The 23,514-nt window shown below is 45.8% G+C and overlaps 1 protein-coding gene across 1 annotated transcript in view; it reads right to left on the bottom strand.

Annotated features, from left to right (window-relative positions):
• Positions 1 to 8,137: 8,137 nt before the first annotated feature.
• LOC143769060 (agouti-signaling protein-like) overlaps positions 8,138 to 23,514 on the bottom strand; it is a 457,900-nt gene continuing 442,523 nt past the window's right edge. The window contains exon 4 of the mRNA XM_077257644.1: positions 8,138 to 8,826. Within this exon, the coding sequence (XP_077113759.1) occupies positions 8,656 to 8,826 (171 nt within the window). The 3' untranslated portion in view covers positions 8,138 to 8,655. The remainder of the gene's footprint in view (positions 8,827 to 23,514) is intronic.

Here is a 23,514-nt window from a genome sequence, read left to right as displayed (position 1 = left end):
ATTGTAGCTTTGGGACTGCTGCTGCCGCAATGCGTGGCTGTAAGCAGCCTGACAGGCCTGCATGACGTTGATCTGGAATTGAGGCGTAAGATTTTCAGACACTTCCCACCCTATTGAAGAAAAAAAATGTTGCGCCGGTCTTTCAAAGTCGGCTTCCAGGCGGTCAAGCTGTTTGTTGACATCCTGTAGAAGTGTGTTCACATGGGTGAACCCACTCTTCAGACTATCACCAAGCACCTTAATCCATACTGGAAGACCGAGCTTAAGTGCATAAACTCGGGCATGAGTGACCTCTCCCAGACCCTCTGCTGCTGATGAGAAGACCCAACAAAAGTAGCGGCAGAGGGCTGGGAGAGGTGAAAACCTGATGGACCAGCAGCTGCCTGTTCCTCAGCCTGTGAGGCCTTACAGGTTGCTACAGCGTTGGTGGATGATTGGGATTGTGCCTGTCCGTTGGCTGGTCAATGAGGGGCTGCTCCAACAGAGGACGATCCAGGTTGTGTGGTGCTGCACCAGATTCTATGGTGAAAATAAAAGAAAAACATTCGTGAAAAACAAAAAATAGGTTAAATAATACTCACGTTCACGTAGCAAGTGCAGGCCTCAGAAAAGCAATGTTCCAGTGGCATTTGTATTTTCTTAGTATCCTTTGAGCAGCACCACTCTTAACCTGGTTCTCCTGTCTCATGTCCTTGATAAAGCAATCCTTCATCAAGTGCCAATGCACTCTTTTTCTCTTCACTGTGAAGGGGGCAAAAAAGGAAAAAATTAATTGTAAAACAATGCACCTACATTTACAGTTTCACTGGCGCGTCACACCACATTGCAATACTTACCAAAATCATTTCTGTTACGTGGCATGGCATGGTCCCAATCATGGAGCAGCGATCTGGCCACTTCTTTCCAGAGTTGTCGAATCACAGCAATGTCGGAGTGTTGACGATCACGGGTGTCCCACAACGTTACTCGCTCTTGCACAAGGTGAATTAGTTGCTCGTTTTCAATGTCCTGTTTGGCTTCTTCCTGTTGTGGAACCTATAGATCCAATAAAACAAAATAATTTGAAGTAAAAATGAGAAAAAAACAATTACAACTCTGATGAAAAGAATACTTACACCACGTCTTTCCTCCTGAGACACATGAGCCTGACAACCCTTGAAAGAATGATTTCGACTGCTCCTGCTCTTTATCAGTGGAAGGTACCTGTAAAGAAATTACATGATTTAACACAGGAATAGTATTGTCAATCAATACATACCAATCAGTATACCAAATGTGATTACATAATCGGTGTCATGTCCACCCTGTGTAGCAGTCAGTTCTTCATTTGAGGACATGGTTGAAGAGCAGACGGCAGTCAAGTGAAACACTACAGAAACCAGAGAAGAGAAGCAGGACAAAGGCACAGCTGTATGATGAAGCTGCACATACACCAGGGATTATGGGTGCCACTTCCAAAGAAAAAGAATCTGCATGTCCATAGAAAAGAGCGTCCCATGCAACAAAATCCTTTATTGTGGCATCATCACAGGTCATGACCTGTTGACGCGCAATGTAAGCGTGAAACGATCATCGTCTGTATTTGCTCCACTGTTTTATCTGCCTGCTGTTGGTGTGATGATGCCACAATAATGTATTTTGTTGCATGGGACGGTATGTGCTAATCCGCTTTCTTTTCTATGGAAACACTACAGAAAAAAACATTACAGAAAAAAAATAAAACAAAATTTAAACTTGTTAAGAACCAAACACAATGCAGCCCCCCCAAAAAAGGACACCAATACTTACATTATAGGCAGTAGTCCAACAGCACAGCAGTCAGCACAGGACAGAGACAGACGGCAACACCAGGACAGATGGCAGCACCAAACCACACGGCAGCACCAGGACACACGGCAGCACCAGGAGAGACGTCAGCACCACGAGAGATGGCAGCACCAGGAGACAGCCAGTCTAAAGGAAAAAAAAAAAAATTAAGAGAGACAGACATTTTCAAAGGTTCTATACTTACATAACCAGTGTTGTCCTCACCAGGATGGCAGTACCAGGACAGACACCAGCACCAGAGACAGCAGCACCAGGACAGACAGCAGGACCGGGAGAGAAGCCAGCACCAGGAGAGATAGCAGCACCAGGAGAAAACCAGTCTAAAGGAACAGAAAAAAAAAATTAAAAGAGACAGACATTTTCAAAGGTTCTATACTTACATAGCCAGTGTTGTCCTCACCAGGACGGCAGCACAAGGACAGCTGCCAGCACCAGAGACAGCAGCACCAGGACAGACTGCAGCACCAGGAGAGACACCAGCACCAGGAGAGTTGGCAGCACCAGGAGACAACCAGTATAAAAGGAACAGAAAAAAATTAGTACAAAGTACAGACAGCAGTGCAACAGACATTTTCAAAGCTTCTAAACTTACATCCAGAGTCTTGTGCTTCCATTCAGAGCAGAGGTGTAGCTAGGGTTTTGGTTCAGGCGGTGCAAAACTTCTGAGTGGGCCCCTAACCAGGTAACCTTGATTACAACTCCTAATACTGGAGGAGAACCTCAGCAGATTACCGCACTATTACTGAAGATAATCTCTATATAAAGACCAACATGGATATTACCGCCATATGGTCAGTGGTAGATACCAGCCCTACAGAACATATAACAGATCACTGCACAGTTACAGATAATGTCTTACCCCTGACGTCCTTTCTGATGGAATTGTTCATTTTTCCCGTTTTTTCCATCTGGCCCAGACCGACATGACAACATCTTCCAGCTACAACTCGTCTGCAGAGAATACAACAAAGACACATTTCACTTCTCATATTCCAGCCCCATCACAATCTAATCCCAACCTGCACAAACTCCTCATCCAGCTGATACCCCAATACTGAGCCGCTGCTGTCGTATGTGTTCCTATTACTGCCCCTGATACCCCAATACTGAGCCGCTGCTGCCGTATGTGTCCCTATTACTGCACCTGCTACCCCAATACTGAGCTGCTGCCGTATGTCCCTATTACTGCCCCTGCTACCCCAATACTGAGCCGCTGCTGCCGTATGTGTCCCTATTACTGCACCTGATATCCCAATACTGAGCCGCTGCTGCCGTATGTGTCCCTATTACTGCACCTGATATCCCAATACTGAGCCGCTGCTGCCGTATGTGTCCCTATTACTGCCCCTGATATCCCAATACTGAGTCGCTGCTGCCTTATGTGTCCCTATTACTGCACCTGCTGTGTGGTTCTCTGTGCCCTCTAAATTCTAAAGCAACTCTCTACAATATAGTTATGCTGGGTGCAAGTACCCTAGAAAACAGTGCACATATTTTGCCCCTAGAAAGTAATAATGCCCTGTGTGCCCCTTTGATAGCCACAGTAACCTGAGTTCCCCAATAACAATAAGTGCCCACTTTACATTTAATAAAGTCATGAGTCTCCCCCTGCACAGCTCCCCTATACACAGCATGATTCTCTCTTATACACAGTATAATGCACCCACACAGTATACTGACTCCTTAGTAGCCCCCAAACTGTTTGATGGCTCCAACAATGTATAATGACCCCCACACTGTAATCTCCATAGTGTATGATGGCCCCGTAGATAGCTTCCATACACAGTAGCGAAATGCACTACATAGTCCACAATATAGTATAATGCACTCCCCATAGGCAGACTCTATAGCATACGGCAGTCCCCATAGGCAGACACTGTAACAAGGCAGCCCCCATAGGCAGACTCTTTAGTATAAGGCAGCTCCCCATAGGCAGCCCCTGTAATAAGGCAGCACCCCTATAGTCAGACCCTGTAATAAGGCAGCCCCCATAGCGAGACCCTGTAATAAGGCAGCACCCCATAGTCAGACCCTGTAATAAGGCAGCCCCCATAGTCAGACGCTGTAATGAGGCAGCACCCCTATAGTCAGACCCTGTAATGAAGCAGCCCCCATAGTCAGACCCTGTAATAAGGCAGCACCCCCACAGTCAGACCCTGTAAAAAGGCAGCCCCCATAGTTAGACCCTGTAAAAAGGCAGCCCCCATAGTCATACCCTGTAATAAGGCAGCACTCCCATAGGCAGACCCTGTAATAAGGTGGCAGACCCTGTAATAAGGCAGCACCCCCATAGTCAGACCCTGTAATAACGCAGCACCCCCCATAGTCAGACCCTGTAATAAGGAAGCACCCCTATAGTCAGACCCTGTAATAAGGCAGCCCCCATAGTCAGACCCTGTAAAAAGGCAGCCCCCTTAGTCAGACCCTGTAATAAGGCAGCTCCCCCACAGTCAGACCCTCTAAAAAGCCATCCCCCTCAGTCAGACCCTGTAATAAGGCAGCACCTCCATAGTCAGACCCTGTAATGAGGCAGCACCCCTATAGTCAGACCCTGTAATAAGGCAATCCCCATAGTCAGAACCTGTAATGAGGCAGCCCCCATAGTCAGACCCTGTAAAAAGGCAGCCCCCTTAGTCAGACCCTGTAATAAGGCAGCACCCCCACAGTCAGAAACTGTAAAAAGGCAGCCCCCTTAGTGAGACCCTGTAATAAGGCAGCACCCCAATAGTCAGACCCTGTAAAAAGGCAGCCCCCTTAGTCAGACCCTGTAATAAGGCAGCACCCCCACAGTCAGAAACTGTAAAAAGGCAGCCCCCATAGTCAGACCCTGTAATAAGTCAGCACCCCCATAGGCAGACTCTGTAATAAGGCGGCAGACGCTGTAATAAGGCAGCACCCCCATAGTCAGACCCTGTAATAAGGCAGCAGCACCCATTAAAAATAAATAAATACTCATTTCTCTTTTTCCTGGTTCCTGCGCTGCTCCCGCTGATCTCCTGACAGCGGGTGCCGGGCAGTGACGTCATCGCGCCCGCTGTCAGTGTCGGCGACGTTAGATGCCTACACTGACAGGGGGATGATGGGAGAAGGAGCGTCAGCTGTATCGGCTAAATGCCGGTATAGCTGATCTTCCGATAATGATGGGGGTGCCCACTGATGGCACTGGGCCCCCCCGCCTGCTCAGGGGCCCCATAGCGGCAGAGCAGGGAGATCGATTCTCCCTGCTCTGCCGCAGAATGTAACTGTAGCATAGCTCTGGGTGGGCCCCCTCAGAGTACTGGGCCTGGGGTGCCCGCACCCTCTGCCACCTGTCTCCACGCCCCCTTTTACACATCAGGGATTTTGCAGGTGGTAGCATAGTTTCCTGGACATGATTAGCGTGAAGTATGCATTACGTATCGTTCCCATAGACAGTAATGCATTTTGTTATGCAATCATCTGTGTGGACGATTGCACAATATCCGACACCTCAAAAAATGCGCTATGGGTGCCATTTCCCGCCATTAGAAATAGCGGCAGCCATCTTAAGTTACATGAGGAACACCATCTTGCAGCATAGTGCAGACTCCATTTCACCACTATTAATGTTGTGCATCCTTATTAGTGACTATTTCTGCTTATTAACCCTGCCCTTTCCTAAAAGACAGTTACATGGGCCATCTTGTGGTCAGTTAGGCTAGTTAACACCTAATTGCCTGCAGGGCTAACAGGCTATCTATAATTCTATCTTCTGTCATTGCCCCCATGATGGGGAACCCAAAAAATGAAAAAAACCAAGGTTAAGTGAAGGAAGTAAAGGAAGTTTAACACAAGTAAAATAATATCAAGACCAACAAAAGAAACCGACTGACGGATGAATAAAGACGTCACTAAACAGGAAAGTTAAATAATTAGTTTTTGGTTTATTAAATACAGTTATATATTACAATTATAATTTTTGTTATTTAAGCTATAAATATCGCAAAATTATGTTTTTTTTCTCGAAGTGACACGCCATCCGAGTTAAGCTCTTTTTTTGGCAAATTTTGACACACCAAGCTCAAAAGGTTGCCCATCACTGCTGTAAAGCATGCTACCCTAAGAGCACTTTTGCAATATCTGAGGTTTGACGTCTGATTTCATTTTTTTTCTTTGTTGCCCAAATTAGGAATGGATTTCAGTGTAATGATCAGAGGTTCTCCTTTTACTCTCGAGCTGTATATGTAATTCCAAGGCACAAAATACTTTTCTCTGTGCTCTTGTTTTTGGTATATATTACAGTTTTAAAGAAATAAAAAGGGAGGAATTTTGGAAATTAGCCATGCAAAGGGAAATTCTGTAGAGCTGTCAATCAACTATATGCTGTACATATAGTGTTAGGAACTTCATTTTATCAAGATACAGAGTTTCCAATTCATTCCGTAAAAGTTAATTTAAAGGGAACCTGTCACCAGAAAAATTGCTATTGACCTTCAGATATGGGGTTAATCTGCAATTTAATAACAATGTGAACCTGACCAGCATTTAGAGCCCCACTGCCAGGAGGAAATTAACTTTATTCCTCCCGGGGGCGGTGGCAAACTTCAGTCACCGCTCTTTGTATAGAGAGCTGTGGTGGTAATCCTGCCTCCCCCACACTAACTGCCAACAGCTCAGCATGTTCATTAAACTTGTTTTAGAAAATCACTTAAAGGGTATGCTCACTCTGCAATCTAAAATGCCCATTTATTGGTGCAGAAGATACCTCAGGAAACGCTCTTTTTCTTTGGAGTTTTTTGTTATAGTTTTTTTTGTTTTGTTGATTCATAAGCTTTTTTTGGACTATTTTTAGTCAACACTATTTTTTTTTTTGCTTTTTTGGGGCGCATTATTAACTGGTGGTTTCAGGACTTTTTTTAATCGATTAAACAACTAAGAGAATGCTTGTGTTTTTAATGCAAAAATGATAACAAAACAATAAAAAACCTCTCTTTTTAGCATTCCCATTGACTTCCATTGTAAAGTATTGAGCATTTTTCTAGTATAAAATGCCATAAAAATGTACATTACTTCTCTTAAATATTTTTCCCATACAAAACTTTTTCCCATACAAATTAATAGGACCATTCTTTTAATTGTTTTGTTAACTATTTTCTGCTATTTTTTTAACAGGCCTGCTAAAAAACTGCAATAAAAAGACATATGTGAATATACCCTAAGAAGCAGAAACAACAATTAGTTGAAAAGTGTCTTCCAAGCTTTCTTTGCTTTGTCTTCATTACACTGGGGTAGGATTCTTTCTCATATACTACATATAACTCAAGGGACTCTAGATTACTTCATCAACAGCTCTGACCCCAGAGAAAAGGTTATTTGGGTGTATATCTGCTGTGTGGTTAAAATAGATGTTTTTTGTGTGATTACATAGTATTAAAATGAGTCTGTAGATATGTTATACTGTATATGTCTATGATTTATTCATGAGCATTATTGAGTTCAAGTGTCACAGTAAAGTAACTTTTAAGAAAGTAATCAATAAAGCAGATTTATAATATTGATTTAAGGAGCTTTAAATAAAGTGACAAACACTGCAAATTGATGATATTTAATAGCCAAAATCTAAGGCAGAAAGTGAGAAGGGGGTAATGCCGGCTAAAGACTTTTAGAGAGCTTAGTTTCCATGGAAACAAAGGATCAGTGGACAGTCAGGGTCAGGACGCCCCACTACACAAGGCCTGTCCCACACGTCCAGATAATTCCGGTACCGGAAAAATCGGTACCGGAGTTATCCGTGTCGGTGTGCCCGTGAGCTCACGTGGCACATCAGTGTGGCACACGTGCAGCAGCCGTGTGCCGCCCGTGTGCCGACTGTGTACCACACGGACCGTGCAGGAGACAGCACTAGAGGTAAGCGCTTTCCCCTGCTTCTGGTGCTGAAGCCGGAATTCATTCCTTCTTCCCAGCAGCGTTCGCTGGAGAGAATGAATGAAAAATCATGTTTTTTGGGGGGTGTTTTAAATAAAGATCATTGTCACCAACCCCCTCCCACCACCTGTGCGCCCGCCCGCTGGAAATAAAATACTCACCCGACACCCTCGATGCTTCCTCTCAGCGCCGCAGCTTCTTCCTGTATGAGCGGTCACGTGGTGCCGCTTATTACAGTGATGAATATGCGGCTCCACCTCTCGAGGGAGCCGGGTGAGTATTTTATTTCCAGCGGGCGGGTGCACAGGTGGTGGGAGGGGGGTGGTGACAAGGATCTTTATATAAAACACACACAAAAAAACCAATGATTTTTCATTCATCCTCTCCAGCGAACGCTGCTGGAGAGAAGAAATGAATGGCGGCTTCAGCACCACGTTGGGGGGACAGTGCTTACTGTAGCGCTGTCTCCTGCATGGCACACGGACTGCACATGGACAGCATCCGTGTGCGGTACGTGTTTTACACGGACCCATTGACTTTAATGGGTCCGTGTGATCCGTGCGCTCCCACGAACACTGACATGTCTCCGTGTTTTGCACACGGACACACGGTCCGCAAAAAATCAATGACATGTGCAGAGACATTGATTTTAATGTGTCTACGTGTGTCAGTGTCTCCGGTACGTGAGAAAACTGACACCTCACGTACCGGAGCCACTGACGTGTGAAACCGGCCCAAGAGATAGTCGGCCGGTCCACCAAATTAACACATAGGACCTCCTTGATCAATTGTGTATGGCCAGCTTAAAACAAGCAATGTATATGGGTTTAGCAATAGTGAATACATTTGTAAAGTTGCTGCCATTGAATACACTAAAGGTTTCCTTACTGCAGACAGTCTTATATTTTACACATTTTTTTTTACTCTGTCCTTTAAAGTTGTATTTCAGCAATTTGGGTTGCCCATCTTGTAGTAGCAGACAGTCTGAAAGAGGTGGCAGTGACACATGGCACAGGGTACACAGCAAGGTGGCACTGGAGGCTTACAGCTGGATTGAAGAGGCACACAGTTCGGAGGTGGTGGTGGATATACCTTCTTTTTAGATAGAGATTTTCGCTGCAATATTAAAAAAAAAGGAAAATGGAACTGTATTATATTCATTTAAATGTAGTGTATGTATGTCATCAATTTTCTGACTTTATAACAAAATTATACATGAAAGATTTGGTAGCACATTTTTCAGATTTGACAAACATTTTCTTGCATGACACTGATTTAGTGGTCTTGATTTACAATCTTACCCAGAATATTTTATCTACAACAAGTTGGATAAATGGCTCAACAATGTTTTTATAATCTAGATAATATATGTAAATAATTTGTACAGGTGTACCTCTTGTTTCAGATGACTTTTCAGAATAAGCTGTTGTGTGAATTTATACGAAGTTTTCCCCACTACCGGCTCTCTGTCTTATTTTCAGCCTTTTTCGGCAGATCCCTTTTACTCTCCCTTTCCATAGACTTCTATAGGCAGCATTTAATCTAATTTCCCATTGAGCTGGTAGTCCCTCTTGTCAAGGGCAAGATAAGTTTTAGCACTTTTCTTGAGTGATTGATGGTTTTAGAAGATTTGGGGAAAAGAAGAGGCTCATAAGTAGAGATGAGCGAACATGTTTGGAAAACGATCTCCAAACATAAATTTGGCACGAATATGGTACATTTGGATTCGTGATCAGTAACATGAGCATTTTTCTTAAAATTTGTAAAAGTCAGTAACATTTGGTAAAAGTGCAGGAAAATAATTGCGTTGCCACTAAAGTATTTTAGTGTAGATGATAGATAGATAGCATAAAAGCCGTCAATTCATGTGCCGCGTACAGTATAATCACAGCGTGACAGGTTAGAATAGAATGGATAGAATATATACACATAGAATACATAGATATATAGATGTCAGTGACACACACATATATATGTATATATATTACATAAACAGACAGATAGCAAAAGAGCCAGCAATTCAGCAGCCGCATAGTATAAAATCACAGTGTTATGCTGTAAGAATCAGGCTGCACTCAGATGTCCTCCGAGTGCAGTCCAATTGTGAGTGTGATGATTCAAAGAGGGAAAACGGGAAGTGGACCCTCTAGACCGCGACGACGAACCCCTCATGTACGAGCTGACCAGATAGACCGCCCCCTATACAGGGAGAGTTAGGGGCAGGCCTGTGAGGGACTATCGCCACGGAAGCTGGAGGACCAGGACAGGAGAAGACAAAGAAGAGGCGGAGATAGTAGGACCACAGGATAGGTGAGTACTGCAGAGACACAGGACTGATGGGTAAACTGCAGCAGTGCAGGGACTGGCGGAGGAACTGAGGGAACGCAGAGGCTAGCAGGATACAGGAAAGACAGGATGAACCCAAAGTCAGAGGGAAAACAAACTTCACAGAGACTAAGAGCGGCCAGGAACACCTGAAGGAACAAATGATAACCAGGCACAGAGGGACGGCAGGAAGCAGTTTAAATACCTAAAGGCATGGTAGCACTTCCGGGTAACAGACCTCCAGAACCATAGAGAGGACAATAAGGAGGACCAACTTCCGGGTACTAGTCCTCCAGGACCATAGAGGAGACGAAGAGGAGTGCCGATAGAAGATCAGAAGTGCACACGCGCAGCACTGAACCTGGTATGCGCGCGCGCACGAGAAGCAGAGGCCGGGAGTGAGCACGGAGGGAGAGACGCTGCAGAAGGAGAGGCGCGCCGGGACGCCGAAGACAGGTAAGTATGACAGGACTGGGGAGGCGGCAGCAGCGGTATGATAGTACCCCCGTCTTTACATCCCTCTTCCTCTTTAGGCCAGAAAGAAACTTAGCTAAAATTCGAGGAGCCTGAATATTCTCCCGAGGCTCCCAGGAACTCTCCTCAGGACCGAAACCCTTCCAGTCAACCAAAAACAAAGTTCTACCTCTAATTTTTTTCATGGCCAAAATGTCCTTAACCTCAAAAACATTGTCTGCGGAAACAGACGAAGGTGAAGAATGAGTCGAGGTATGAAACCGACTAAAAACTAAAGGCTTAAGGAGAGATACATGAAAGGAATTAGGGATACGAAGAGAGGCAGGTAACTTAAGTTTGTAAGAAACGTTGTTAATACGTGCCAAAACCTCGAAAGGACCAATATAACGAGGACCCAGTTTATGTGAAGGGATTTTAAGGTGAATATATCTAGAAGAAAGACAGACCTTATCCCCAGGATGGAACACAGGAGAATCGAGATGCCTTTTGTCTGCATGCCTCTTCATCCCATGCTGAGCTAGTTCGAGAGCAGACTTGGTCTCCTGCCAAACCCTTGAGAATGCTCTAGACAGAAGATCTGCCACCGGCACAGTAGAGACAGGAGGAACTGGTAGAGGAAGACCAGGGTGTTGTCCGTAGACAACAAAAAATGGAGATTTGGTAGAAGCTTTGCTGGTGAGGTTATTATAAGAAAACTCGGCCCATGGTAGTAAGTCAGACCAATCATTTTGATGAGCGTTGGAGAAATGCCGCAGATAAGTAACCAGGATCTGATTGGAACGCTCCACTTGGCCGTTGGACTGTGGATGATAGGCCGAAGAAAAATCAAGCGAAATGTTCAATGACTTACAGAGAGATCTCCAGAAACGAGCGGTGAACTGAACTCCCCGGTCAGAAACAATGTGCTTGTGGAAGACCATGTATGCGAAAAATATGTTGAACAAAAATCTTCGCCAGTTCAGGAGCCGAAGGCCGACCAGGAAGAGCACTGAAATGTGCCATTTTAGAAAAACGGTCCACAACCACGAGGATGACGGTACAACCACAGGAACGAGGCAGATCAGTTAAGAAATTCATTGCAATATGTTGCCACAGAGCAGTAGGCACTAGAAGAGGAAGAAGAAGCCTGGAAGGAAGTCGCCTGGGTACTTTGTTCTTGGCACAGGAAGGACAAGAGACCACAAAAGCTTGGACATCCTACAAAAGAGTCAGCCACCAGTAGTAACGAGATATTAGATCAACAGTTTTCTTGAAACCGACATGTCCCGCTAGCTTGGAAGCATGTCCCCAGAGTAACACACGTCTCTTGTTCCTCTCAGAAACAAAAGTTTTACCCGGAGGTAAAGAGGTCATAGATATTGGAGCAAATGTGATGATTCTAGTGGGGTCAATGATGTGCGAGGATTCCTCCTCAGTGTCCACCGACAAGAAGGACCTGGATAGAGCATCAGCTTTGAAGTTCTTTTCTCCAGGCAGGAAGCAAAGTTGAAAGTCAAATCGGGCAAAGAACAAGGCCCACCTGGCCTGTCGTGGATTCAGTCGGTGCGCTGAACGGATGTATGCCAAATTCTTATGATCCGTAAAGATGACAAAGGGGTGTAAGGCTCCTTCCAACAGATATCTCCATTCCTCTAAGACCAATTTAATGGCCAAAAGTTCTCTGTCGCCTATGGAATCATTTCTTTCTTTCAGAAGAGAAACTCTTGGAGAAGAAACCACAGAGCACAAGACAACCAGTAGAAGACTTCTGAGAAAGCACAGCGCCGGCACCGACAGCAGAGGCGTCAACCTCTAGGAAGAAGGGTAGTGTTGAGCGATACCTTCCGATACTCAAAGGTATCGGTATCGGACGGTATCGGCCGATATCCGAAAAATATCGGATATCGCCGATACCGATACCCAATACCAATGCAAGTCAATGGGACACAAGTATCGGAAGGTATCCTGGATGGTTCCCAGGGTCTGAAGGAGAGGAAACTCTCCTTCAGGCCCTGGGATCCATATTCATGTAAAAAATAAAGAATTAAAATAAAAAATATGGATATACTCACCCGTCCGGCGGCCCCTGGACCATACCGATGTAACCGGCAGCCTCCGTTCCTAAGAATGAGGAGTGAAGGACCTTCGATGAAGTCGCGGCTTGTGATTGGTCGCGTGACCGCTCATGTGACCGCTCACGCAACCAATCACAAGCCACGACGTCATCGCAGGTCCTAAACTCACTGCATTCTTAGGAACGGAGGCTGCTGGTTACATCGGTAAGGTCCAGGGGCCGCCAGAGGGGTGAGTATATCCATATTTTTTATTTTAATTCTTTATTTTTTACATGAATATGGATCCCAGGGCCTGAAGGAGAGTCTCCTCTCCTCCAGACCCTGGGAACTTCCGATTCCGATTTCCGATATCACAAAAATATCGGAACTCGGTATCGGAATTCCGATACAGCAAATATCGGCCGATACCCGATACTTGCGGTATCGGAATGCTCAACACTAAAGAAGGGTTTATTAGCTTCAGGGCGATGGAGTAAAGGAGCGGAGGCGAATGCTTCTTTGAAAGAGTGGAAAGCCTTTTCAGCCTCTGCTGGCCAAAGATGAGGATTGGCAGCCTTCTTTATCAAAGAGGAGAAGGAAGCTGACAAGGAGGAGAAATGAGGAATAAATTGCAGATAGTAATTTGCGAATCCAAGAAAGCGCTGAATTGCCTTAACCTGTTGTGAATTTGCTTTTTGCTCCCTCTAGTGGTTACTAGTTTTTTGACTCTGGTTTTTCTGTCATTCTTTTTATCCGCACCTGGGTCGTTAGTTAGGGGTGTTGCTATATAAGCTCCCTGGACCTTCAGTTCAATGCCTGGCAACGTAGTTATCAGAGCTAGTCTGCTGTGCTCTTGTCTACTGATCCTGGTTCCAGTTATATCAGCTAAGTCTGCCTTTTGCTTTTTGCTATTTGTTTTGGTTTTGTATTTTTGTCCAGCTTGTTCCAAATCTATATCCTGACCTTTGCTGGAAGCTCTAGGGGGCTGGTGTTCTCCCCCCGGACCGTTAGACGGTTCGGGGGTTCTTGAATTTCCAGTGTGGAATTTGATAGGGTTTTTGTTGACCATATAAGTTACCTTTCTTTATTCTGCTATCAGTAAGCGGGCCTCTCTGTGCTAAACCTGGTTCATTTCTGTGTTTGTCATTTCCTCTTACCTCACCGTCATTATTTGTGGGGGGCTTCTATCCAGCTTTGGGGTCCCCTTCTCTGGAGGCAAGAAAGGTCTTTGTTTTCCTCTACTAGGGGTAGCTAGATTCTCCGGCTGGCGCGTGTCATCTAGAATCAACGTAGGAATGATCCCCGGCTACTTCTAGTGTTGGCATTAGGAGTAGATATATGGTCAACCCAGTTACCACTGCCCTATGAGCTGGATTTTTGTATTCTGCAGACTTCCAAGTTCCTCTGAGACCCTCGCCATTGGGGTCATAACAGTTTGCCAGGCCAGTATTAAATGTTTAATGCATTGCAGAAGAGGGATTATAAGAAAGAAGATTCTGAGTTTTTTTTTTTCTTCTTCCCCTTTACCTCAGAGTGGCTATGCTTGCTGCAGACATGAATGTCCAGACCTTGATTACAAGTGTGGACCAGCTGGCTACTCGTGTGCAGGGCATACAAGACTATGTTATCAGAAATCCTAGGTCAGAACCTAAAATACCGATTCCTGAACTGTTTTCCGGAGACAGGTTTAAGTTTAGGAATTTCGTGAATAATTGTAAATTGTTTTTGTCCCTGAGACCCTGTTCATCTGGAGATTCTGCTCAGCAAGTAAAAATTGTTATTTCGTTCTTACGGGGCGACCCTCAGGATTGGGCTTTTTCGCTGGCGCCAGGAGATCCGGCATTGGCTGATCTTGATGCGTTTTTTCTGGCGCTCGGTTTACTTTATGAGGAACCCAATCTTGAGATTCAGGCAGAAAAGGCCTTGCTGGCTATGTCTCAGGGGCAGGACGAGGCTGAAGTGTATTGCCAAAAATTTCGGAAATGATCCGTGCTGACACATTGGAACGAGTGTGCACTGGCCGCTAATTTTAGAAATGGCCTTTCTGAAGCCATTAAGAATGTTATGGTGGGTTTTCCCATTCCCACAGGTCTGAATGATACTATGGCACTGGCTATTCAAATTGACCGGCGGTTGCGGGAGCGCAAAACCGCAAATTCCCTCATGGTGTTGTCTGAACAGACACCTAATTCGGTGCAATGTGATAGAAAAACCGCAAATTCCCTCATGGTGTTGTCTGAACAGACACCTGATTTAATGCAATGTGATAGAATCCTGACTAGAAATGAGCGGAAAATTCATAGACGCCGGAATGGCTTGTGCTACTACTGTGGTGATTCTACACATGTTATCTCAGCATGCTCTAAACGTATAGCTAAGGTTGTTAGTCCTGTCACCGTTGGTAATTTGCAACCTAAATTTATTCTGTCTGTAACTTTGATTTGCTCACTGTCATCTTATCCTGTCATGGCGTTTGTAGATTCAGGTGCTGCCCTGAGTCTCATGGATCTCTCATTTGCTAAGCGCTGTGGTTTTACTCTTGAACCATTAGAAAATCCTATTCCTCTTAGGGGTATTGATGCTACACCATTGGCAGCAAATAAACCGCAGTATTGGACACAGGTTACCATGTGCATGACTCCTGAACACCGCGAGGTGATACGTTTCCTGGTTTTACATAAAATGCATGATTTGGTTGTTTTAGGGCTGCCATGGTTACAGACCCATAATCCAGTCCTGGACTGGAAGGCTATGTCAGTCTCAAGTTGGGGCTGTCGTGGTATTCATGGGGATTCCCTGCCTGTGTCTATTGCTTCTTCTACGCCTTCGGAAGTTCCGGAGTATTTGTCTGATTATCAGGATGTCTTCAGTGAGTCTGAGTCCAGTGCACTGCCTCCTCATAGGGACTGTGACTGTGCTATAGATTTGATCCCAGGCAGTAAATTTCCTAAGGGAAGACTGTTTAATCTGTCGGTACCTGAACATACCGCTATGCGTTCATATATCAAGGAGTCTCTGGAGAAAGGACATATTCGTCCGTCTTCTTCCCCTCTTGGTGCGGGATTCTTTTTTGTGGCAAAAAAGGACGGATCTTTGAGACCTTGTATTGATTATCGGCTTTTAAATAAGATCACTGTCAAATTTCAGTATCCTTTACCGCTGTTGTCTGACTTGTTTGCCCGGATTAAGGGTGCCAAGTGGTTCACCAAGATAGACCTTCGTGGTGCGTACAACCTTGTGCGCATTAAGCAAGGTGATGAATGGAAAACCGCATTCAATACGCCCGAAGGTCATTTTGAGTACTTGGTGATGCCTTTTGGGCTCTCCAATGCGCCTTCAGTTTTTCAGTCCTTTATGCATGACATTTTCCAGAAGTATCTGGATAAATTTTTGATTGTTTATCTGGATGATATTTTGGTTTTTTCTGATAATTGGGATTCGCATGTGGAGCAGGTCAGGTTGGTCTTTAAAATTTTGCGTGAAAATTCTTTGTTTGTCAAGGGCTCAAAGTGTCTCTTTGGTGTACAGAAGGTTCCCTTTTTGGGGTTCATTTTTTCCCCTTCTGCTGTGGAGATGGACCCAGTCAAGGTCCGAGCTATTCTTGATTGGACTCAGCCCTCGTCAGTTAAGAGTCTTCAGAAGTTCTTGGGCTTCGCTAACTTCTACCGTCGTTTTATCGCTAATTTTTCTAGCATTGTGAAACCTTTGACGGATATGACCAAGAAGGGCTCCGATGTAGCTAACTGGGCTCCTGCTGCCGTGGAGGCTTTCCAGGAGTTGAAACGCCGGTTTACTTCGGCGCCTGTTTTGTGCCAGCCTGACGTCTCACTTCCCTTTCAGGTTGAGGTGGATGCTTCGGAGATTGGGGCAGGGGCCGTTTTGTCGCAGAGAGGCCCTGGTTGCTCTGTTATGAAACCTTGTGCCTTTTTCTCTAGGAAGTTTTCGCCTGCCGAGCAAAATTATGATGTGGGCAATCGGGAGTTGTTGGCCATGAAATGGGCATTTGAGGAGTGGCGTCATTGGCTCGAGGGTGCTAAGCATCGTGTGGTGGTCTTGACTGATCACAAAAATCTGATGTATCTCGAGTCTGCTAAACGCCTTAATCCGAGACAGGCCCGCTGGTCATTGTTTTTCTCCCGCTTTGATTTTGTTGTCTCGTATTTACCAGGTTCAAAGAATGTGAAGGCCGATGCTCTTTCTAGGAGCTTTGTGCCTGATGCTCCTGCAGTCGCTGATCCTGTTGGTATTCTTAAAGATGGAGTTATCTTGTCAGCTATTTCTCCAGATCTGCGACGTGTGTTGCAGAGATTTCAGGCTGATAGGCCTGAGTCTTGTCCACCTGACAGACTGTTTGTCCCGGATAAGTGGACCAGCAGAGTCATTTCCGAGGTTCATTCCTCGGTGTTGGCAGGTCACCCGGGAATTTTTGGCACCAGAGATCTGGTGGCCAGGTCCTTTTGGTGGCCTTCCTTGTCAAGGGATGTGCGGTCATTTGTGCAGTCCTGTGGGACTTGTGCTCGAGCTAAGCCTTGCTGTTCTCGTGCCAGCGGTTTGCTCTTGCCCTTGCCTGTCCCGAAGAGACCTTGGACACATATCTCCATGGATTTCATTTCTGATCTTCCGCTATCTCAGGGCATGTCCGTTATCTGGGTGATATGTGATCGCTTCTCCAAGATGGTCCATTTGGTTCCTTTGCCTAAGCTGCCTTCCTCTTCCGATCTGGTTCCTGTGTTTTTCCAGAACGTGGTTCGTTTGCACGGCATCCCTGAGAATATTGTGTCAGACAGAGGATCCCAGTTCGTTTCCAGGTTCTGGCGATCCTTTTGTAGTAGGATGGGCATTGATTTGTCGTTTTCATCTGCTTTCCATCCTCAGACTAATGGACAGACGGAGCGAACCAATCAGACTTTGGAGGCTTATTTGAGGTGTTTTGTCTCTGCTGATCAGGACGATTGGATTACATTCTTGCCGTTGGCTGAGTTTGCCCTTAATAATCGGGCTAGTTCCGCCACCTTGGTTTCGCCTTTTTTCTGCAACTCTGGTTTCCATCCTCGCTTTTCTTCGGGTCATGTGGAGCCTTCTGACTGTCCTGGGGTGGATTCTGTGGTGGATAGGTTGCAGCAGATCTGGAATCATGTGGTGGACAACTTGAAGTTGTCACAGGAGAAGGCTCAGCGCTTTGCCAACCGCCGCCGCGGTGTGGGTCCCGACTACGCGTTGGGGATTTGGTATGGCTTTCTTCCCGCTTTGTTCCTATGAAGGTCTCCTCTCCCAAATTTAAACCTCGTTTTATTGGGCCTTACAAGATATTGGAAATCCTTAATCCTGTATCTTTTCGTCTGGATCTTCCTGTGTCGTTTGCTATTCACAATGTATTTCATAGGTCCTTGTTGCGGCGGTACATTGTGCCTGTAGTTCCTTCTGCTGAGCCTCCTGCCCCGGTGTTGGTTGAGGGCGAGTTGGAGTACGTGGTGGAGAAGATCTTGGATTCTCGCCTTTCCAGGCGGAGGCTTCAGTACCTGGTCAAGTGGAAGGGCTATGGTCAGGAGGATAATTCCTGGGTGGTCGCCTCTGATGTTCATGCGGCCGATTTAGTTCGTGCCTTTCATGCCGCTCATCCTGATCGCCCTGGTGGTCGTGGTGAGGGTTCGGTGACCCCTCACTAAGGGGGGGTACTGTTGTGAATTTGCTTTTTGCTCCCTCTAGTGGTTACTAGTTTTTTGACTCTGGTTTTTCTGTCATTCTTTTTATCCGCACCTGGGTCGTTAGTTAGGGGTGTTGCTATATAAGCTCCCTGGACCTTCAGTTCAATGCCTGGCAACGTAGTTATCAGAGCTAGTCTGCTGTGCTCTTGTCTACTGATCCTGGTTCCAGTTATATCAGCTAAGTCTGCCTTTTGCTTTTTGCTATTTGTTTTGGTTTTGTATTTTTGTCCAGCTTGTTCCAAATCTATATCCTGACCTTTGCTGGAAGCTCTAGGGGGGCTGGTGTTCTCCCCCGGACCGTTAGACGGTTCGGGGGTTCTTGAATTTCCAGTGTGGATTTTGATAGGGTTTTTGTTGACCATATAAGTTACCTTTCTTTATTCTGCTATCAGTAAGCGGGCCTCTCTGTGCTAAACCTGGTTCATTTCTGTGTTTGTCATTTCCTCTTACCTCACCGTCATTATTTGTGGGGGGCTTCTATCCAGCTTTGGGGTCCCCTTCTCTGGAGGCAAGAAAGGTCTTTGTTTTCCTCTACTAGGGGTAGCTAGATTCTCCGGCTGGCGCGTGTCATCTAGAATCAACGTAGGAATGATCCCCGGCTACTTCTAGTGTTGGCATTAGGAGTAGATATATGGTCAACCCAGTTACCACTGCCCTATGAGCTGGATTTTTGTATTCTGCAGACTTCCAAGTTCCTCTGAGACCCTCGCCATTGGGGTCATAACATTAACCCCAAGCGGACGTGGCCAGTTGAGTACGGCAGAAACTTTAGCCGGATCCATACACAGACCAGAATCAGAGATGATGAAGCCCAGGAATGGCAGGGACGACTGTTAGAAGGCACACTTCTCAAGTTTAGCATACAGACGATTCTCCCTCAGACGGAGAAGAACTTGCCGCACATGTCTCCTATGAGAAAGCAGATCCGGTGAAAACACAAGGATGTCGTCCAAGTACACCACTATACAAGTGTAAAGTAGGTCCCGAAAAACATCATTCACCAACTCTTGAAAAACTGCAGGAGCATTACATAAGCCGAAAGGCATCACCAAATACTCATAATGACCATCTCTTGTGTTAAACGCAGTCTTCCATTCGTCTCCCGAACGAATTCAGATCAAGTTGTAAGCTCCTCTGAGATCCAGTTTAGTGAAGATTCGTGCTCCACGCAGATGATCAAAAAGTTCTGGGATGAGAGGAAGTGGATACTTGTTTTTAATGGTGATGTTATTGAGGCCACGGTAATCAATGCAGGGACAAAGGGAACCGTCCTTCTTCTTGACGAAGAAAAAAACAGTGCCTGCAGGTGAAGAGGACTTCCGTATAAAGCCTCTGGCCAGATTCTCTTGAACATATTCAGACATGGCTAGAGTCTCGGAGGGTGGCAGAGGATAAATATGACTTCTAGGAGAAGTAGACCTGGATACAAGATCTATCGGACAGTCGTATGGGCGATGCGGAGGTAAGACCTCTGCTTCCTTTTTGTTGAAAACATCCGAAAAAGAGTGATAAGCTGTGGGTAGATTCGCTAGTTCCAGAGCCGAGGGAGAGAGACTAGCAGGCTTGACGGGAAGCAGGCATCTGTTTTGACAAAACTGTCCCCAGGATAGAACGTCCCCAGTACGCCAATTCAGAGTAGGTTTATGGTTTCTTAGCCAGGGGAGTCCTTAAAGAAAGGCATGGGATAAAGACGGTAAAACATAAAATGCCAACTTTTCTCAATGTAAAGCTCCAATTTGAATCTCAATCTCCTCTGTGACAGAAGAAACGACCTCCCACAAAGGCTGACCATCAACAGAAGCTATTTGCCTAGGAACCTCCAAGGATCTGACAGGAATCCCAAGCCTCTCGACCAGCTCAAGTTGAACAAAATTCCCAGCCGCACCAGAATCTACATAAGCCTCAAGAGAGAAGCGACTGGAACCCATGTGTAAAATGACAGGCAAAATCAATGGTGGAGAGGAATCATGGCTACCTAGGGAGGCCTCTCTTACCTGACCTAGGCAGAGGAGTTTCCCGGCTTCTGGGGACAAGAACGCAGAAGATGAGAAGCGCTGCCACAATAAAAGCATAAGCCCTGTGCGAGTCTCTCCTTTTGGCGTTGTTCGGCAGGCTTGAGGCGATCAACCTGCATAGGCTCAGGGAAAGAAGAGGAAGTATCTGCAGTGGTTTTGGAAAGAGAAGTACCACGTGTAACGGAGGATAAACGAGGAGGTCTCCTCTCTCTGACAACCTCACGAGAATGCTCCTGGAACCGCAAATCAATGCGAGTCGCCAAAGAGATAAGGTCATCTAAAGCAGAAGGAGTATCCCACCCTACCAGCTCATCCTTAATACGAGAAGACAAACCTTGTCAAAATGCTCCCACCAAAGCTTCATTATTCCAACCTAAATCAGAGGAGAGCGTCCGGAAACGGATGGCATATTGAGCTACAGAAAGGATCCCCTGACTAAGGTTGAAAAGAGACTCAGTAGTCGATACCAGACGACCAGGTTCATCAAACACCTTGCGGAAGGTGTCTTAAAAGAGAGCAAGTTGAGAAACCACTGGATCATCTCGCTCCCAAAGAGGGTTCACCCAAGCCAAAGCCTCGCCCTCCAAATGGGACATCACAAAAGCCACCTTAGCTCGGTCAGTTGGGTACAGTAGCGGGGATAATTCAAAGTGTAGTTGACACTGGTTGAGAAACCCTTGACATAATTTAGGATCCCCACCATACCGAGGTGGCCTGGCAAGATGGGGTGAGGGCTGTGGAGCGGACGCCTGTACAGGAGCAGAAGCGGCAGTCTGAAGAGAGAGAAGTCGATTATTGACAGAGGCCATAAAATTCAAAATATGGGACTGAGTGTCCAGTTGTTGACTTAACTGTTGCTGAAGAGCCGCCAACTGGGTAGCGTTACCAGGGTCGGTAGACTGTAACGTCGCGAGACGAGACTCCATGTTCTTGAGAAAGGACATGATTCTAGTCTGGTTCTCCCACAAAAAAAGTAACTCCTTTTGAGTGGCAGAGACACCAGCGGGGTCCATGGCCTGGTTATACTGTTATGCTGTAAGAATCAGGCTGCACTCAGATGTCCTCCGAGTGCAGTCCAATTGTGAGTGTGACGATTCAAAGAGGGAAAACGGGAAGTGGACCCTCTAGACTGCAACGATGAACCCCTCACGGACGAGCTGACCAGATAGACCGCCCCCTATACAGGGAGAGTTAGGAGCAGGCCCTGTAATTATTATAGGGGATAACTCAGGAGACCCTTTGCATAGAACAAGACAACTACAGGACACAGTTTTATAAGTGGTAAAGTCTATATTATCACACGGTGATTCAAACAGGTGCAGAGAGAAACTCAAGTCCACAACACTTGGTGCAAATAAACGCAGCTTAGCAGTCTATAGGAAACTTCAGAGGAAAATGCAATGAAGCAGAAAGTCTATGAGGCACAGTTATTCTTGAGGATACTTGACACGAATAAATCCTTGTCTTAGTCCAGGCACAGATAGATATGCTTATTAGGCAGTTCAAATCATATCTTAGCTCAACCAGGGAGGCCTGGTTAATAGTCTCAGGTTCTTGCAGAGCAGAAACAGCTTGCATGTCCAGCAAATGCAGATGGAAGTAAACACGAGCAGCAGATGAAGGAGGATTACTGGAAACTTGTGTATGCAGCAGGAACTCAGAGCTGAGTAGCAGGATCACCACACAGGTTCACAGGAGCAGGTGTATAGCCAGGGAGTAATCAGAGGTCAGGAGCTGGATGCAAGGCAGAATACTCTAGCACAGACTGAAGGCTGGGGTGGAATTTATAGCAGGAAGACACAGTGCACATGAGACCAAAGACGCCATCTTGGAAAAGGGCAATAATGCACAAAAGGTAAAAAAATGTTCAGAGTCCTGACAGGCCCGTGAGGGACTATCGCCACGGAAGCTGGAGGACCGGGATGGGAGAAGACAAAAAAGAGGCAGAGATAGTAGGACCACAGGATAGGTGAGTACTGCAGAGACACAGGACTGATGGGTAAACTGCAGCAGTGCAGGGACTGGCGGAGGAACTGAGGGAATGCAGAGGCTAGCAGGATACAGGAAAGATAGGATAAACCCAAAGTCAGAGGGAAAACGAACTTCACAGAGGCTAAGAGCGGCCAGGAACACCTGAAGGAACAAATGATAACCAGGCACAGAGGGACGGCAGGAAGCAGTTAAATACCTAAAGACAGGGTAGCACTTCCGGGTAACAGACCTCCAGAACCATAGAGAGGACAATAAGGAGGACCGACTACCGGGTACTAGTCCTCCAGGACCATAGAGGAGACGAAGAGGAGTGCCGATAGAAGATCAGAAGTGCACACGCGCAGCACTGAACCTGGTATGTGCGCGCGCACGAGAAGCAGAGGCCGGGAGCGAGCGCGGAGGGAGAGAGGCTGCAGAAGGAGAGGCGTGCCGGGACGCCTAAGATAGGTAAGTATGACAGGACTAGGGAGGCGGCAGCAGTGGTATGATACACAGCAGGAGCCGACAGGATCGAATAGATGAATTACATACAGTAAATACAAATAGAATGGGTAGATAAATAGATGTCAGTGACAAATATAATTAGTACAGTGTGTGCAGATTACTGTACATGTATTTACTTAATAAAAGATTATTTTTCTGAAAAAAATGGTGTGGGATCCCAGGTAATTTTTGTAACTAGCAGAAGGAAAGCCAACGGCTGGAGCAAGATGTTTATAGCCTGGGAGGGAGAAATACCCATGGACCTTCCCAGGCTATTAATATTAGTTTACAGCTATATGCATAGCCTTTACTGGCAATTAAAGTGGGGGACCCTAAAAAAAATTACTTAGGGTCCTCCTATAATTAATAACCAGCAAAGGCTATGCAGACAGCTGCGGGCTGATATTAATAGCCCAGGAAGACGCCATGGATATTGTCCCCTCAGGCTAAAAACATCAGCTCTCAACCATCTCAAAAAAGGCACATCTCTAAGATGCACCCATTTTGGCACTTAGGCTCACTCTTCCCACTTGCCCTGTAGCTGTAATAATTATAGGGGATAATTCAGGAGACTCTTTGCGTGGAACAATTCAACAGGACACAGTTTTATAAGTGGTAAAGTTTATATTATCACACGGTGATTCAAACAGGTGCAGAGAGAAACTCAAGTCCACAACACTTGGTGCAAATAATAAATGCAGCTTAGCAGTCAATAGGAAACTTCAGAGGTAGATGCAAACAAACAGAAAGTCTATGAAGCACAGTTATTCTTGAGGA

Source organism: Ranitomeya variabilis, chromosome 4 (genome assembly GCF_051348905.1).
Source record: "Ranitomeya variabilis isolate aRanVar5 chromosome 4, aRanVar5.hap1, whole genome shotgun sequence".
NCBI lineage: Eukaryota > Metazoa > Chordata > Amphibia > Anura > Dendrobatidae > Ranitomeya > Ranitomeya variabilis.
The sequence above is the reverse complement of the archived record's forward strand: the minus strand, read 5'-3'. Positions and strand labels throughout refer to the sequence as shown.